The 16,997-nt window shown below is 46.6% G+C and overlaps 2 protein-coding genes across 4 annotated transcripts in view; both read left to right on the top strand.

The window, feature by feature from the left end:
• Window positions 1–16,997, top strand: part of SGO2 (shugoshin 2) — a 105,191-nt gene that overhangs the window by 45,141 nt on the left and 43,053 nt on the right. The gene's annotated exons all lie outside the window — the stretch shown is intronic.
• SPATS2L (spermatogenesis associated serine rich 2 like) overlaps window positions 1–16,997 on the top strand; it is a 63,269-nt gene that overhangs the window by 37,842 nt on the left and 8,430 nt on the right. For all 3 annotated transcript variants that reach the window (XM_083709274.1, XM_083709273.1, XM_083709272.1), the window contains exons 6-9: window positions 4,060–4,260; window positions 5,772–5,907; window positions 15,379–15,437; window positions 16,677–16,786. In XM_083709274.1, the coding sequence (XP_083565400.1) occupies window positions 4,060–4,260; window positions 5,772–5,907; window positions 15,379–15,437; window positions 16,677–16,786 (506 nt within the window). The remainder of the gene's footprint in view (window positions 1–4,059; window positions 4,261–5,771; window positions 5,908–15,378; window positions 15,438–16,676; window positions 16,787–16,997) is intronic.

Here is a 16,997-nt window from a genome sequence, read left to right on the forward strand (position 1 = left end):
CTTTTCTCCTCCCACATCAGTCTTAACATCAAGAGAGGACATTTCTTCCCTTTGGCAGTACATACCTCTCCTGGGGCTTTTGTAGTATTTTACTCATCCTTGATTCTTACGGAAGACTTCAAAGCTGCTTCCACTTTGGGGCTGACTTATGTCTTTCTACAAGGGATGCAGGTGGCGCTGTGGGTTAAACCACAGAGCCTAGGGCTTGTTGATCAGAAGGTCGGCGGTTCGAATCCCTGTGACGGAGTGAGCTCCCGTTCCTCGGTCCCTGCTCCTGCCAACCTAGCAGTTCAAAAGCATGTGAAAGTGCAAGTAGATAAATAGGTACCGCTCCAGCGGGAAGGTAAACAGTGTTTCCGTGTGCTGCTCTGGTTTGCCAGAAGCCGCTTAGTCATGCTGGCCACATGACCCGGAAGCTGTACGTCAGCTCCATCGGCCAATAAAGCGAGATGAGTGCCGCAACCCCAGAGTCGGTCACGACTGGACCTAATGGTCAGGAGTATGTCCTTCCACACAGACATAAAAGCTGCGTATAACTGGTGGTGTATGTGCAATCCTATGTACCGTTCTGGTTGCCTCAACTCGAAAAAGATACCATGGAGTTGCAAAAGGTTCAGAGAAGGGTAACCGAAATGATTTAAGGGGGTTGGGCGACTTCCTTATGAAGAATGGTTGCAGCTTTTGGGGGTAGCACCTGTCCAGTCGACCACTTCCTTAGCAATCAGCCTTGGTCCTTTCCCTGTGCTTTAGGCAAGTGCCCCAACATATTTTACTAATGTGCCACACATAGAATACATTTTAAAACACATTTCAAAGCACCACTTGTGAAACATTCATTTATGCATTCACCCTTCCTTTTAATCAGGCAGAAACATTTTCAAAACAATTGCAAGGCTAACCGGGAGATGAGGAGGTTGCTTGTGGTATCTCAAGCACAATTGCCTGACATGTTTATTGGTTTTAATTTAATCGTATGTTTTATTGGTGTGGTTCTCCCCCCCCCCCTTTTAATTACATTTTAATCCACTCTTTTGCTAAGGGGAGGTACATAAATGTAATTAATAACAGTAATGATTGCCTTAAATTAAAAAAAGAAAGAGAAATCAGACTCCTGCCTTGTGAACTTGCAGAACATTTTTCTGTGTTACGGCTAAACCCTACATAATAAAATCCTAGCTGAATGCAGCAAGGAAGCTTTCAAAGCGGTTTCATGATATACCATATTTTTCGCTCTATAAGACGCACTTTTCCCCTCCTAAAAAGTAAGGGGAAATGTGTGTGCGTCTTATGGAGCGAATGCTGGCGGGAGGCTCTGCTCAGCGCTCCCTTTAAAGAGCTGCGTGGAGCGTGTGTGCGGCTCTTGGGGGCTTTTCCCCAGGAGGGAGAAGGGCTGCCCTTCTCCCTCCTTGGGGAAAAGCCCCCAAGAGTCGCACACACACTCCGCTCGCCCTTTAAAGGGAGCGCTGCTCTTGGGGGAGCCTTAGCTGCGCGCAGCCTCTCCCGGGCAGGGGCATGAAGGCTCCCCCTGTGCGTGGCTATCCCATAAGCCAGGACAGCCAGCGGAATCGCTGTGCTGCAATCCCGCTAGCTGTCCTTGCTTCTGGGATTCAGAATATTTTTTTTCTTGTTTTCCTCTTCCAAAAAACTAGGTGTGTCTTATGGTCTGGTGAGTCTTATAGAGTGAAAAATACGGTATCTGTTTTGAGAGCTAATGAAGGAATTCTGTTCAGTTAGAATAGCTTGGATTTTGACTACCTTTGACATCTTGCGGGTGGGCACATCTTTATATAGAAAAGCCACATAGAGATATGTGGTGGACATTGTCTAGAAGTGCCTGAAGTTTTTCCGAAATCACCTTTTGTTACAGAGTGGTGGTTGTAGTGTTTCTCGCAAAAGGCAATTGACAATTTCCCCAACTCCTAGCTGACCTTTCAAGGTAGCTTTTTAATAAGAAAGGGATTCTAGCTTCAGGGTGAGCTCCCCCACCCCCTCTTTAGGGGGTTTGAAAATATCGAGATAAAACAGCAAGTCCTTGGAAAATGGCAGCTTGGGATTCAGAGTAGACTCTTTGAGCTCATCCCACTATCAGCAGACCTGATAAAACACCCAGCCCTTAATACAGTGACTGGAGAGCTACATCTCAGATAGTGTTTCAGCTCTGTGTGAAAGAGATTCTAAAGGGTACTGTTCTGGTGCTTGAGACACCAGCAATTGATTTCTCATTAAGATGTTTGTAACACTGGCAGTACCTCTGGTGCCCTCGAGTTTTAAGTTTTGTTTGCAAGCACAGTTTTCCATGTGCCACAAAGTTTGCTGAGAAGCCTTTACAACAAAACATAGAACAATAAAAGCAAAATATATCAAAATAATAAAGCATTAACTTAGGCTCTTGAAGTTGTGAGGGTGGTGGGAGAAATCGTTGGATTTAACCTAATAAAGTTAATTTGATCTACCTTACAGGGTTCCTCAATCTACTTTTCAAGGTGGTTAGTTTATTTCATGTATTTATTAAAACATACCCCACTCCTCCTCATTCCTAAAGCACGACTCAGAACAGCTTACTAAAATTTAAAATCGCAATTTCATTTTTAATATATATATAAAACAAACATTACAACAAGGTAAAGTACGTGGAGCACTTTGAACATTTGAAAGCACATTCTGAATGCCAAGAATTAAACAAATGGAAACTACACAATGTGTCAGGGAGGGATTTAGGCTGCATCCACACAACAGTTTATTCTGTTTTCCCAGTGTTTTTCTAACACTTAATTTATGCATTATGTTTGAATGCTCTTCCAATATAGCAGACTATTGCTCAAGTTTAGCACCCCTTTTCCTTGCAAACTGAAAAGTTCTTTTTGCAAATAACATGGAAATGATCACTAAACATGCACTATATTTCCAGAAGTGCCTTGTATATCATATGAAAGCTCAATGTGAACAGTAAGAGGGAAACTAACAGGGAAATGTCATGAAAACAAGAAAAACTGCCTTGTAAACCTTAGACATCCCTGCTGTCGAAAAATGGTCTCTCCCTGTATCTGGTTCTAATGAATCTTGGTGCATCCTACCATGCAGCATAGGGACGCGGGTAGCGCTGTGGGTTAAACCACAGAACCTAGGACTTGCTGATCAGAAGGTTGGCGGTTTGAATCCCCACGACGGGGTGAGCTCCCAGCTCCTGCCAACCTGGCAGTTCGAAAGCACGTCAAAGTGCAAGTAGATAAATAGGTACCGCTCCGGCGGGAAGGTAAACGGCGTTTCCGTGCGCTGCTCTGATTTGCCAGAAGTGGCTTAGTCATGCTGGCCACATGACCCAGAAGCTGTACTCCCTGTACTCGGCCAATAAAGCGAGATGAGCGCCGCAACCCCTGAGTCGGTCACGACTGGACCTAATGGTCAGGGGTCCCTTTACCTTACCTCGGTTTAAGAACCTTTCAGTTTACAAACTCCTCAAAACCGGAAATAGTGTCCTGGTTTGAGGACTTTACCTCGGTCTAAGAACGGAATCCGAACGGTGGAAGGGCAGCGGTGGTGGGAGGCCTCATTAGGGAAAGCGAGCCTCGGTTTAAGAACAGTTTTGGTTTAAGAACAGACTTCCGGAATGGATTAAGTTCGTAAACCATGATACCACTGTACACACACACTGTTGCTGTCTAATAGCAGAGAGGGAAAACATACAAGGTGATCACACCACACTACCTCTGATTTCACAGAAATTACTTAGAACCGTTTGCCCCTTAACTTGCTTCTAGGGGGGCTAGAGACTTAACTTACTTTGAACAAAACTCTGAAGCACCTGCCCAGTAAAAGTCTTTATGGGCATCATGCGGCCCCGGGGGTGCTGGGTTGGTGACCCCAGCACCAGAAGTTGTAAGAGAGTATGGGAAAAGTAAGCAGGAGGATGACATTTCTAATCATGGACCTTTTATAATTCCTCTCCTCTGTACCTTTAGAATTTTTTCCCCATGAGAAAGAGCCTCTGATTTCTCACATGAACCGATACAAGAAACTCCGCCATTGATTTTCCAACTTGTTGTTTTGGGGTTTTTGCAGACCAAAAGGCAGACCAAAAAACCATACCTATAGAAGCTGGCCGAAAATATGTAAATAGCGCACAGCTGCCTGATCCTTTCCAGTCCTCCCAGCCATCTCAGTGCAGTGTTGGTAGGCCGAAGGCAAAGACATCCGTGGTTAAGCCGTCTGTCCCCACAGCCCATCTTGAAATAAAACCAGAGGATTCAGTCAAGAAAAGAGGTACAAGAGAATTGTTTGCTCTGAAGTGCAACCCAGTGCATTTTTTTTCTTACTTCCAAAGCTTTTATTAACCTTACCAAAAATTCTGTGTAGCCATTTAGTAATCTTTAAAAGAAGCATCGTATGTCAATGCTGTTTTTGTCTTCTCTGTAAAGTAGGAAGGGGAACTTGTGACCCTCCAGATGTGGTTAGACTACATCTCAAAACATCCTGATCACTGGCCAAGCTGACATGCACTCCAACATGCGCCAGGGTAAAACCAGGATGCATGTCGTTTGGGGCCGTGTTCCTGCGCAGGGGTGTAGCATTGGGAGGCTGCCAGGACAATCACCCTGGGCACATTGGGGGGGGGCATTGCTAACGGCGCCCTCCCCAAGTCAGCCCTGCTCCGCTTTGCGAGACTGGAATCTGATCACACCCCAGCCTTGCAAAGCAGCTCAGGACCCTGTGTCACCTTGCAAGGCTGGGACCATTCCAGCCTTGCAAAGTGGCTCAGGGATGCTGTAGGCACCATTCCAGCCTTGCAAAGTGGCTCAGGGATGCTGTTGCTCAAGTGGCGACAAGGGCTGGGTTGGTGTGCAGCGGGCTTCATTCACCCTCCTGACACATGTGCTCCCTGGGTGCCATGACAACATGCTCCGCCGCTGCTCCTGCGGAAGCACATGCATCTTTCAGGGCTGTGAGCTCATGGGAGCCAGGTGACTTGCAGAAGAGCACCCCCCCCCAAACGGGATGTTCCACTTAAATCGGGACAGTTGAGGGTACTGACTGGGTGTACTGAGATTTGGGATCCAGCGATGACTAGAGAGCCACAAGTTCCCCAGACCTGCCTTAAGGCAGCCCAAGTGTCCTCGGTGATTAACCCATTCTAACTTCATTCCACCTCTTTATCCATGAAGACCACCATTTTCACGGCTCAGACAAAAATGTATGTAACGAACTGTGTTTTGCATCATCACTCCGGTATTTCATGGAACGTATCAAGTGCAAATAAACAGTGAGATGCAAGCAAGGTTTGTTCTTTGCTTACTGCTCATGGTTGTTTGGAGTGGTAGGGGAACCCATGAGTCCATGTTCTGATGTAATATTAGGCCAAACCATGGTTTCGCTTGCAGCAGCTCAGCGGGAGATGAGAAGGGTCAAATCACCTGTGATTTCAGCAGCATATACGGTAGTTTCGTTTGGCTGTGGTTTAAAGTGATGTGATAATCAGGCTAGTATGGCATAATATGAGGGTGAGAGAGAGTTCCCTATCTTCCTTCTTCTAGCCTCCTCCACAAGTTGCAGGATTACTGTGTGCAGCAGGGAAGCCCTGTCTATTTCATAATGGAATTGCCATTTTGCAAATGACGGTTTCTTTACAAGCGGGTGTCGTTCTGCTTGCACAAAGCGCTCGTTGGCGCTACATCGAATTGCAGCCCAACACATCTAGTGCTGCTTAGTGCAATTTTTCTCACTTCCAGATTAAATTTGACAGCAGAAGGATAGCTGACGTTTGTTTGCTGTTACAGGTCCGAACATTGAAAAATCTGTAAAAGATCTTCAGCGATGCACTGTTTCGCTGACAAGATACCGCATGATGATTAAAGAGGAGGTGGATAATTCTGTGAAGAAGATTAAAGCAGCCTTTGCAGAACTACATAGCTGGTAAGTAGGCGAGGGACAAGGAACTCAGGTGAGATCTTTCAGAAGTCCATTCCGTTAGAGGACCATTCCAGTCTCACTGGACTTACTCCACAAAGAAAATAAGAGCACTTGAGACCTTGGCACATTTTATGTTCTTTGGTTGCTGGTCTCAGAGGTAAGAATTGCAAGGACCTATTAACCAAGATTTTACCCAAGCAGGTGAATGCAGCTTAGTTATTTTTCATGCCACATTGGGGGAAAGGCAGCTCTGTCAATATAAATTTTGTTCTTGTTATTTCTGAAATGTTTTCCTATAGCACAGCAACAACAAAACAAATTTGGGATCCCATCCAAACCTGTACCAAAGTTTTGCAACAAAGCAGATGTACAATGCAAAATCTTGGCGCAGATTTGGAGTTGGTCCCAGATTATGGGGTTCATAGTTAATGAAGCCGTGAAAAGCATTTGGGGAGATAAACCACGTATGGGGGGTGGGGAGACGATTCTGCCCTCTTTTCCCTTTTTGCTGCCAAAATCAGATCGCACCCATTCTTTCTATGTAACTAGGACAGTTCTGTTTTATAAACATGTAACTTCTACATTCCTGTCTAACCTGATGTACAAATAATTTTTCTTCTGAACCTTACCCCTTGCCATTGTGAGGGGGCAAAACTAGTCTTTATTTCACCTGGGTCAAAGACCCAGTTTGGCACCTCCACCCACCCACCCACATTTGCATACAAACAGACACAGGCTGGGAGCCTCATTGGCACCTCAATGGAGGTGTCACCCAGAGCAAAAAACCTGGCTAGCCCCCCACCCCACGTAGCTACAGTACTGCATTGTGGGTGGTGGGCCAATTTCATCACTAGAATAAAAGGGATTATAATTAATAATTTCTTGCTTGCATTTCACCAACAGGTCACAGGGTGGGTAATAATATCCCAAGTTTCACAAGTATTTTGAGGCTGAAACTACACCTGGCACACATGCTTGCCTAATCTGAAGCGTACATGACTTTTAATTTATTTTATCTGTATTTCAACTTGTTCAATTGCTTTCAGATTTATTTATTTTTTTATAAAACAACTAGCAAATGAGGATAATGATGATGATGCTTCTCTTGAGAGAGATCAAGAGCAGTTGGAGGAGGGGCTGCAGGTTTTTTTTAGCAAAGCTGTACGTACAGAGAATGGGAGCTGCTGAACCCTTTCTCACTCCAGCCATTTTTACAAGGTTGCAGACTCCCACAGTTGCTTTTGATTATAGAAATGTTCCAGGCGAAGAAACACACACACACAATGGCCTGCTATCTAGTTTCATCTTTAGCAGCAGAGGGCACAAGACCAACAATAGCAGCTCCAACAGGAAGTCTTCTATCAATGCCTGACTTTCTAATTCTCACCATGTTTCTGATAGGAGGACACTGATTCTGAATGAGCAGATTCCCACTGCTGCCTCCCTCCTCTTCCCTGCTCCATGTAGTCACCTAATCAACAAACAATGATCTTCCTGTCCTTTTAGCATACAGTACATGTGTAGAACAGTTGGGTGGCATTTACTGCAGTAATAAAACAGAAGATAAAGGTAAAGGGACCCCTGACCATTAGGTCCAGTCGTGACCGACTCTGGGGTTGCGGCGCTCATCTCGCTCTATAGGCCAAGGGAGCCAGCGTTTGTCCGCAGACAGCTTCCGGGTCATGTGGGCAGCATGACTAAGCCGCTTCTGGCGAACCAGAGCAGTGCACGGAAACACCGTTTACCTTCCTGCTGGAGCGGTACCTATTTATCTACTTGCACTTTGACATGCTTTCGAACTGCTAGGTTGGCAGGAGCAGGGACTGAGCAACGGGAGCTCACCCCGTCGCGGGGATTCGAACCGCCGACCTTCTGATCGGCAAGTCCTAGGCTCTGTGGTTTAACCCACAACGCCACCCACGTCCCTAAAACAGAAGATAGGGAGGACTTATTTCCTAGCTTTAAAGGAGCCAGATATAATTTTTTTTTAAAAGAGGGAGAGAGAAAATGTTGTCTAAATATAAAAGCATGCCAGGATGCACACACATATTTGCATGCGGTAGAGTTTTCACCGCACCTGCAAAACGGAAGCTGTCCCTCTGTTGTCACTGGATGATTGCATACAGATGTGATACAGCTGTTTGTTCTGCTGACTAGTAGGACCCTCGGCGACTCAGTCAGAAGGACCAAGTGTGTTGTGTTTAGCAGTGAAAAGCCTCTTTGTAGCAGGGTTGCAGTGGGAAGAAGACATCACCCCTGCGGGGAGCGCAGGGGATCCAAGAGATCCATTGCATGATCTGGAGTGGTCCCATTGGACACAGCAGGGCTTAGTTTCTGAGTTAATTGTGCACTCGCATGAGTGCATCAGCACAGCCCTGAGCTCACCTGCCCAGTACCTTTCAGGTAAACCACAGCAACACAGGAATCAGGAAGACAGTTCCACCCCAAATTACTGCTTTGCTACCGATGAAAAGGAAACATCTGTTCCTAGGACTGTTTGGTCTGTCGTTTGCCACCGTTGCAAAGCAAACTGTGGGAAAGAAATTACCTAGATGTCATTGTGTTATGTGCAGAGCTGACCGGCGAAACAGCTCGCCTCCTTTTGCCTCTCAAACGTTCCCATGCGCCAAATGGCTTAGGCCAAGCATTAAGTTCAGTGTGCTTAAATATTTGGAAATGTGCAGATAGTACTTTCAGAGCTTCACCAGATGCTTTCAAGAAATTGTTTCCAGAGTAACACTGCGGGTGCGGGAGGGAGGCAGAGAGGGGAGTAATTCCAGACGTTATTACCAATCCTAAGAAAACTTGTATAGAATGAATCCACGAGCAATAAAAAGCAGGAAGTGGGTGGAAAGCCAAAGTCAGCACTGATAGAATTCTTTTACTTACATACAAGAGTCGAGGGGTGTGGTATTAGCTGTATAAACACCAGAACAGCTTAGTTCTGCTGGGTACGGAAAATGGGGTGGCTAATGTTTCCTTTCAGTCCAACATTGTGTTCAGGCTCTGTCTATATTAATACCACATAGTGTCAGAGCGAAGACTAACTGGGCCATCAACAAACTTTGCAACAAACAAACATACAGGGGAAATTCTTCAAGCCTGATTGGGCCTCTTGAGACACTTCTTGCTGTTTCTGATAGGGCAGAGGTCTGCAGTTGAGAAGTCAGGTCTGTAAGAAACTAATTTTGAGTTCAAGTCAGCTTCTAGAGCACACAGCTGCAATCTTTGCTACCTCACACCCCACCCTCTGCTTCTAGGTAAAGGTAAAGGGACCCCCGACCATTAGGTCCAGTCACGGACGACTCTGGGGTTGCGGCGCTCATCTTGCTTTATTGGCCGAGGGAGCCGGCGTACAGCTTCCGGGTCATGTGGCCAGCATGACTAAGCCGCTTCTGGTGAACCAGAGCAGCACACGGAAACGCCGTTTACCTTCCCACCGGAGTGGTACCTATTTATCTACTTGCACTTTGAGGTGCTTTCGAACTGCTAGGTTGGCAGGAGCAGGGACTGAGCAATGGGAGCTCACCCCGTCGCCGGGATTCGAACCGCCAACCTTCTGATCTTCAAGCCCTAGGCTCTGTGGTTTAACCTACAGCGCCACCCGCGTCCCTGCTTCTAGGTAGCAGCATCTTTTGCAGAATTTGATTTCTAGCCCGCTGAATGCTGGCCTCTGGGTTTTTCCCAGACATTTTCCAGACATCTACTCTGGATAAACAACCAAAGATGGGTGAATACCCTTTTGTATGCTGCAGGCTTAGAACATTAAACTAAATCTTCCCAAAGTTCAGAGAGCTTGGGGAGAGCTCTGTGTAGGCATCCTGCTTTCCTTCATGCATCCAGGTTATGCTCCTGCAAAACAAAAGTGTTCAGTATGTGTTTGGCCAGCAGTTGCAAAGGTTAGGGTGAATAAACCCACTTTGCAAAATGTTGGATCCAATTATTTTTATTACAGAATAGAGTTTTTTGTTATATCACATGCTTAAATCTCTCCCCACCCCCCAGCAAGCTTAATTCTTGTATCCAGAATAAGAATGAAGCATAATCTGGTTTGTTATTCAAATCTTGTGCACAATTATTCCAGAGCATGGCAAAAATTATGTAATTTAATGGCTACCCTCCCGGGGTCCTAGCTGAATAGAGAGCCTGCCTACATGTTTCCACCCAGCCAGGCAGTGGTTCTATTCATCCGTCATTTGACAAAGCTTCTAATCGCTTTTCTAGATCTGCAATCCTGCATATATTTGCATTAAGCACCCAGGTAATTATTTTGTCTCTTGTTATGCACATTCCATTGAAGAGATGCACAGCTCGTACAGTTGAAGGGGCCTCTTTTTGTCTCATAAATGAACAAAAAGTAGTTTCACCATATTTAGGGTTTGAGATGCCACTTGACAATCAACTAATCTTGTTCCCTAAAAAATATTTCCAGTTCTAAGCATCCATTTAAACATAAACAATTATTTTTATTAGTGCTTTACCCGAATTCCTTTTCTACACTCCATGCAAATGCAGCAGTTGTTGCAGCAGCAGTAAAAAGATCCTTTGGCCTTAACCTACAAATTTACATGTGGGGTGTGGGCTTTTGTTGATGTTTTTATCAGTATTTCTGGAAGTGTCGTCCCCCCCATGAACTACATAATCACTATGGCGTGGTGGTGCTGATGTTCCAAAGATTATCTGTGCAAGTGGATATGCTCTGTCTTTCCCCCCTCATTTCAGTTTGTTTTCATTTGTGTGGCTGCAGAAGCCAGCAGAACTCTAGAATGCAGAATTCCCACTAATAAAATTTCTCACTAGATGGGGGATTTGAAGCCGCAATGAAACCATTTATGTTGTTTACTCTAAAGCCCTTCAAGGCAGCCAACTTCCAATAACACTGTGAGCCAAGTTCTCCATATGGGGAAGGAGAGAGAGACATTTTTTTGGCCTTTTGGAAACAGCAGGAAGCCAGCCCGAATTAGCAATCGCCACACAAAACCTGGATCTTCTCTGAGACGATTTCATGCTATCTTTAGAGACCTTCCCAATCATGCATTGGCTGCTTAATTTGCCATGGGCAAGCACTCAACATACACTTCAGATTTCACAGTGCTGTCTCTTACTTCAAAGGACCATGTAACTTTGCCTGTGAGAAGTAAATCAGGGCAAAGGCAGAGACACATATCTAAAGAGAATTCACAGCAGATTTTTCCTGGCATTGCAATGTTTGTGACAGACAGACATATCACGGATTCCGTCATCAGTCCTGTCCCTTCTCACTATTTCCCTTTTCCTTCTGCCCTAATTTTTGCCCCCAGTTGTGCCACATGTACCTCTATCTGCTATGTTCATCCTTTATCTTTTTAATAAATAAATAAACAGCAGCATTTAAACACTGTTGCAGAACTGCTCTGGAGACTGAGCATTTAGGCGATTTCATGGGTGCAAACAGGTCAGTGCTACTCACGGCGAGCCCATGCTGCAAACTTGCAAAATCATGCGCCTCACAAGCAAACATTCCCACCCCCACTCCCCAAATCCAACAACCAGCTTGATGTTGGGGAGAAAGTTCGGGTTGATTTTGTTAAGTAGTGGGTGAACATATCAGACGAAACAGCAATTGTTCAAACAGCTCTTGTTTATTCACAGGCCAGAACTGAACTGAAGGGTTCAGCCAGCCTGCTTATATAGAGCTCCACTACAACGCAACAGTAACCACTTTCTGTAACTATCCAATCACTGAACGTCACTTTCAATCCCTTATTTGCATATGTGGACCTGAGTGAAAACTATCTACAGTATCCCCCTGCTGGCCCAGGGTGAGAACTTCAGTACATAACAGATTTGGTGAAAGTGCTTCCAAACTTTGCCCACTACTGAACACTGGTATTATTTTACCCCATAAAAATGTGAGAATAGTTATTGGTCACTGTAAAAGCCTGGACAGTGTGTTTGGAGGTCCTGGGCTAACCAGACAACAAGACCTCCCTCTTGGCCTCACTGATGTGGCCAAAGGAAAGCAGAGCAATACGTTTGGCACCAGCTTGGCTGCAGGAGTTGCTGGAAAGAGGCTACAAGGTGCCATCTATCCGTCTTAGAGACTGCACTCCGGATTTGTGTAGAATTTACTCCTTAGCCTCCTCTTCTCCTGAAGATATCCTGCACAGCAGTGGAGGGAGGAGACTGACTGAACTGTGCTTTCTCTTGAGTAGGGAGGGACCACAGATTCAGCCCATCTGACCCCCGGTTCCCTGTAAATGCATACCCAACCCCAAGAGCTGCTATCTGAGCCCAGGCTGGTCTCCCCTGGCTCTGCGTGAGCAAACATACCCCACCAGGACGCATGATGTTAACACTGTATTGCACTGTACCACATTGTTCCTGTTATAAGAAAAAACTGCTCCTTCTTATAACAGTTCCCTAAAATCCCCTACACACACACACACAAGTTGAAGAGCTGGGAGAAATTGCCACTGAGTTCCAAGTCAAACCCTTTAAAAATATACAGTGGTGCCCCGCAAGACGAACGCCTCGCAAGACGGAAAACCCACTAGACGAAAGGGTTTTCCGTTTTGGAGGCGCTTCGCAAAACGAATTTCCCTATGGGCTTGCTTCGCAAGACGAAAATGTCTTGCGAGTTCCTGCAGGGTTTTTCCCCTCCCCCCCCTTTTTTCTAAGCCGCTTATCAGCTGATGCGCTAAGCCGCTAATAGCGCTAATCCGCTGAGCCGTCAATGGGCTTGCTTCGCAAGACGAAAAAACCGCTAAACGAAGAGAATCACGGAACGGATTCTTTTCGTCTTGCAAGGCACCATTGTATTAAATAGGAATTGGGGAGTGGAGGGAGGGAGGGAGAGAGAGAGAGACAATAGCTGCTCAGTATTGTAATGGTTTTGCAGTAATATCATCTCATACCATGCAGAAGGAAGATGGGGGTGTTTGTAACTGGGTCACTGGGATCCGTCATGGGCAAGTAACATGGGGGGGGCGGGGGCGCTTGGTGCTGTCCCAGCTGCCAGACCTCTTGAATTTTACAGATGTTCCTTCCTGATACTGGACCAACATTCTGACCAGCAGCACTTAGAGAATCTATGCATAGGGCGCCATCTGCTGGAGACTGCATCTCAGCTGTGTCCCAAAGAGAATTGCTAAATCAAATCCAGACCACAGAAAAAACGATTTTCCCAATAGGTGCAGGAGATAATATGCACTAATGCTAATTTGAGTCATGCTTGCAGAACCGGGCGGGGGGGGGGGGCAGGTAGGCAGCAAAATTGCACCACAGAAGGGAGAGGTATTGGCAGGCTCTGTGTAACCCCAGGTTTTGCGGATTCTCAAAAAAGCAAAGGTGCGGGAATAGAACGGCGTTGCTGAAAAAGGAGGACAGAAGCAAACACGTATACAGGGTAGAATGAACTGCCGTATTGTCTGGATAAAAAGGTAAAGGTAAAGGTACCCCTGCCCGTAAGGGCCAGTCTTGACAGACTCTGGGGTCGTGCGCCCATCTCACTTAAGAGGCCAGGGGCCAGCGCTGTCCGGAGACACTTGCAGGTCACGTGGCCAGCGAACCAGAGCAGCACACGGAAACGCCGTTTGCCTTCCCGCTAGTAAGCGGTTCCTGTTTATCTACTTGCACCCGGGGGTGCTTTCGAACTGCTAGGTTGGCAGGCGCTGGGACCGAGCAACGGGAGCGCACCCCGCCGCAGGGATTCGAACCGCCGACCTTTCGATCAGCAAGCCCTAGGCGCTGAGGCTTTTACCCACAGCGCCACCCGCGTCCCTATTGTCTGGATAGGCTGGTCTGTATTGCACATTCCACATTGGGGTTGTAGAGCCCCATGCGTAGAAACGTTCTTCAACTACCAAGACATGAAAGCACTGCAGGAGCTCAAATCTGTTGCTCCTTTACAAGAGAAGAATTCTAAGATGCTGCCCACAAGGATCATCTTTTGTCAAAATGCCTTGGGGGTTGCGCTATGTTTAACGAGACTGTTTCCTACGCCTATTCGGAACACCTCCTTTTGTGATGTGCCCTTTTGTGACATTTAGGCATTCTTAAAATAATTATTAGGTGAAGAAGCTGGTTAAAATTGACAGGTAAAGATAAAGGACCCCTGGGTGGTTAAGTCCAGTCAAAGGTGACTATGGGGTGCGCATAGTCCATGTTTATGATGATTTATATCCCTCCTTTAGATGGAATGATTCTCAAGGTTTAATGCAGAAACACACACACACCAATCCATATCCGTATCGCCTCCCTCTGAGCTAACCACACATTGGTTACAGCAGCCATAGCAGCAAAATATAACCAGTCCTGGCATGATGTGACTGTAGCTTGCTCTGTAAGGCTGCAGTACTGGGCAGACTTTCCTGTGTGTTCAGTGATGCTTGCTTCTGAGTTGATATATGTAAGACTTGCATGGGAAACCTGGGGCAAAATACCATCACCACTAGCCAAATTGTGGCATTTGTCATCACTGCGTTCTGTTGGTAACAGCCAAGTAATTCTCTTAAGATAAATTGCACAGGCTTGAATTTAATAAAGTAGCGACATATGATGAATTACCGTATTTTTCGCCCCATAGGACGCACCGGCCCATAGGACGCACCAAGTTTTTTGGGGGGGAAATAAAGAAAAAAAAATTATTTCCCCCCCAGGCGCTTGTGGGGCCGCCCGCCTGCAGACCAGGTCCGGGGACAGCGGGAAGACGCGCTGCGCCTCCCCACTGTCCCCAGAGCTTGCGGGGCAGGCAGCGGGGAGAAGTGCGCTTCTCCCCACCGCCCGCCTGCAGACCAGGTCCGGGGACAGCGGGAAGAGGCGCTGCGCCTCCCAGCTGTCCCCAGAGCTTGCGGGGCAGGCAGCAGGGAGAAGTGCGCTTCTCCCCACCGCCCGCCTGCAGACCAGGTCCGGGGACAGCGGGAAGAGGCGTTGAGCCTCCCAGCTGTCCCTGGAGCTTGCGGGGCAGGCAGTGGGGAGAAGCGCTCTTCTCCCCACCGCCTGCCTGCAGACCAGGTCCGGGGACAGCGGGAAGACGCGCTGCGCCTCCCAGCTGTCCCCAGAGCTTGCGGGGCTGGCGGCGAGGAGAAGCACGCGTCTCCCCGCCGTCAGCCTCCAAAGCACATCGGGAGACAGCGGGATGGCGGCGTTCCGCCTCCCCGCTGTCCCCCGACCTTGTGGGGCTGGCTCTGTGGCTCTCCTGAAGCCTGGAGAGTGTGAGGGGTCGGTGCGCACCGACCCCTCTCGCTCTCCAGGCTTCAGTGAAAGCCTGCATTCGCCCCATAGGACGCACACACATTTCCCCTTCATTTTTGGAGGGGAAAAAGTGCGTCCTATAGGGCGAAAAATACGGTACTATCACGGTACTCAGAAATTTGCCCATGCTTTATATCTTCCCAGAAATTGCTTATAATATATGCCCAAACTGCCAAGGTACTGTCCGTATGTCCTTCGAAAGAATATAATTATTTTAAATCTCATGTTTTTAATTTTCAGCATCATAGACAAAGAAGTCTCTTTAATGGCAGAAGTTGACAAAGTTAAAGAGGAAGCCAGTAAGTAAAGATGAAAGTAAATGGGAATATTGTATGCTTTGAAACAATTGGGAAGGGGTGTTTATAGCTGCTTTTGCAGAAATAAAAACAATCATTCATCTGTTCAGAAGCGGCATTGTGTGTTTCACCACATAAAGTTTTTGGATTGTAGGTAGAATTGCACCTAGGTTTTGTGCCAGATGTTCTGGCCTGAAATTGCCCTTTCAAGAGAAATGAGGGTTGCTGTGCATCCAACCATCATAAGGATACACATGGTTATTGGATTGAGAGTAAGGTTTGAAATGTTAACCACCCCCCTCTCCAAAAAAGCAAGTTTCTAACTATGAAAGTAGGCTTTAATGGAATTGGGTGAATTCTCACAAGCCAAAAGCATGGGCAGAGAGGACTGGGATTTGTAGTGTTCAAAGCCAGGGTTGTCTTGCACACCTCTTTGCGTAAGATTGCACCCAGTCTCACACAAGTGGATTTGGGCCACCTTGCTCACACCACATCTCAGGTTTTTCCTGAGAGTGTTGTTGCCTCCAGAAGAGCTTTTTCAAGAACTGCCAGGTGCTGCAGGTGCCACAAGGAAAGTAAGTGACCGAGAAGTGGGCACTCCCACCAACCTGTCAAAGTTGGCCTGTGAAGGGTGCAGAGATTGTGGATCTGGCCTGCAGGCAAAGTACCATTCCTGTTCTGACATTAAACGCACATTAAACTTTTGTTGGCATTTAAGGTGCTGGTTTTAACCTTTAAAGCACTATACAGCCTAGGACCCTCGTACCTACGGGACCGCCTCCCCTGGTATGTCCCACAGAGAAACTTACGGTCTTCAAACAAAAACATCCCGAAGGTCCCAGGCCACAGAGAGGTTAGGCTGGCCTCAGCTAGAGCCAGGGCTTTTTTGGCTGTGGCTCAGATCTGGTGGAACGCTCTGTCACAAGAGACTAGGGCCCTGCGGGACTTGACATCTTTCCGCAGGGCCTGCAAGACAGAGCTGTTCCACCATGCCTTTGGTCAGGGCACAGCCTGACTCCCTCCTTTGGCAATCTTCACAGAACTTTAGCCTAATGGTTGCCATCAATTTGATTTGAATTAATTTTATAATGAAATGATTTTAGAGTGTTGTACTATTTTATTGTTGTTAGCTGCCCTGAGCCCAGCTTCGGCTGGGGAGGGTGGGATATAAATAAAAATTATTATTATTATTATTATTATTATTATTATTATTATTATTATTATCACCTTCTTGTTTGGCAGTGGAAATCTTAACCGCTCGTCAGAAAAAAGCTGAAGAATTGAAGAGGTTAACAGATTTGGCTAGCCAAATGGCAGAGTCTCAGTTGGCTGAACTGAGGGCTGAAATTAAGGTTAGTCTGTGTGGTCGTTTCTTTTGAGGTCATCCGTGCCTCCTTTCCTGTAGCGTACGAACCAGAGACACAATAATTCATTCCTCAAATACAGGGTGGGTGTGGTTTTTTTCCAAAACAAAGTGCGGATCTGACTTCCTAGGTAGGTCATAGAATCATAGACTTCCCAAGAGTCAAATCCAACCCCCTGCAATGCAGGAAACTCAATTAA

This window comes from Podarcis gaigeae (genome assembly GCF_964106915.1).
Source record: "Podarcis gaigeae genome assembly, chromosome: 1".
NCBI classification, from domain to species: Eukaryota; Metazoa; Chordata; class Lepidosauria; order Squamata; family Lacertidae; genus Podarcis; species Podarcis gaigeae.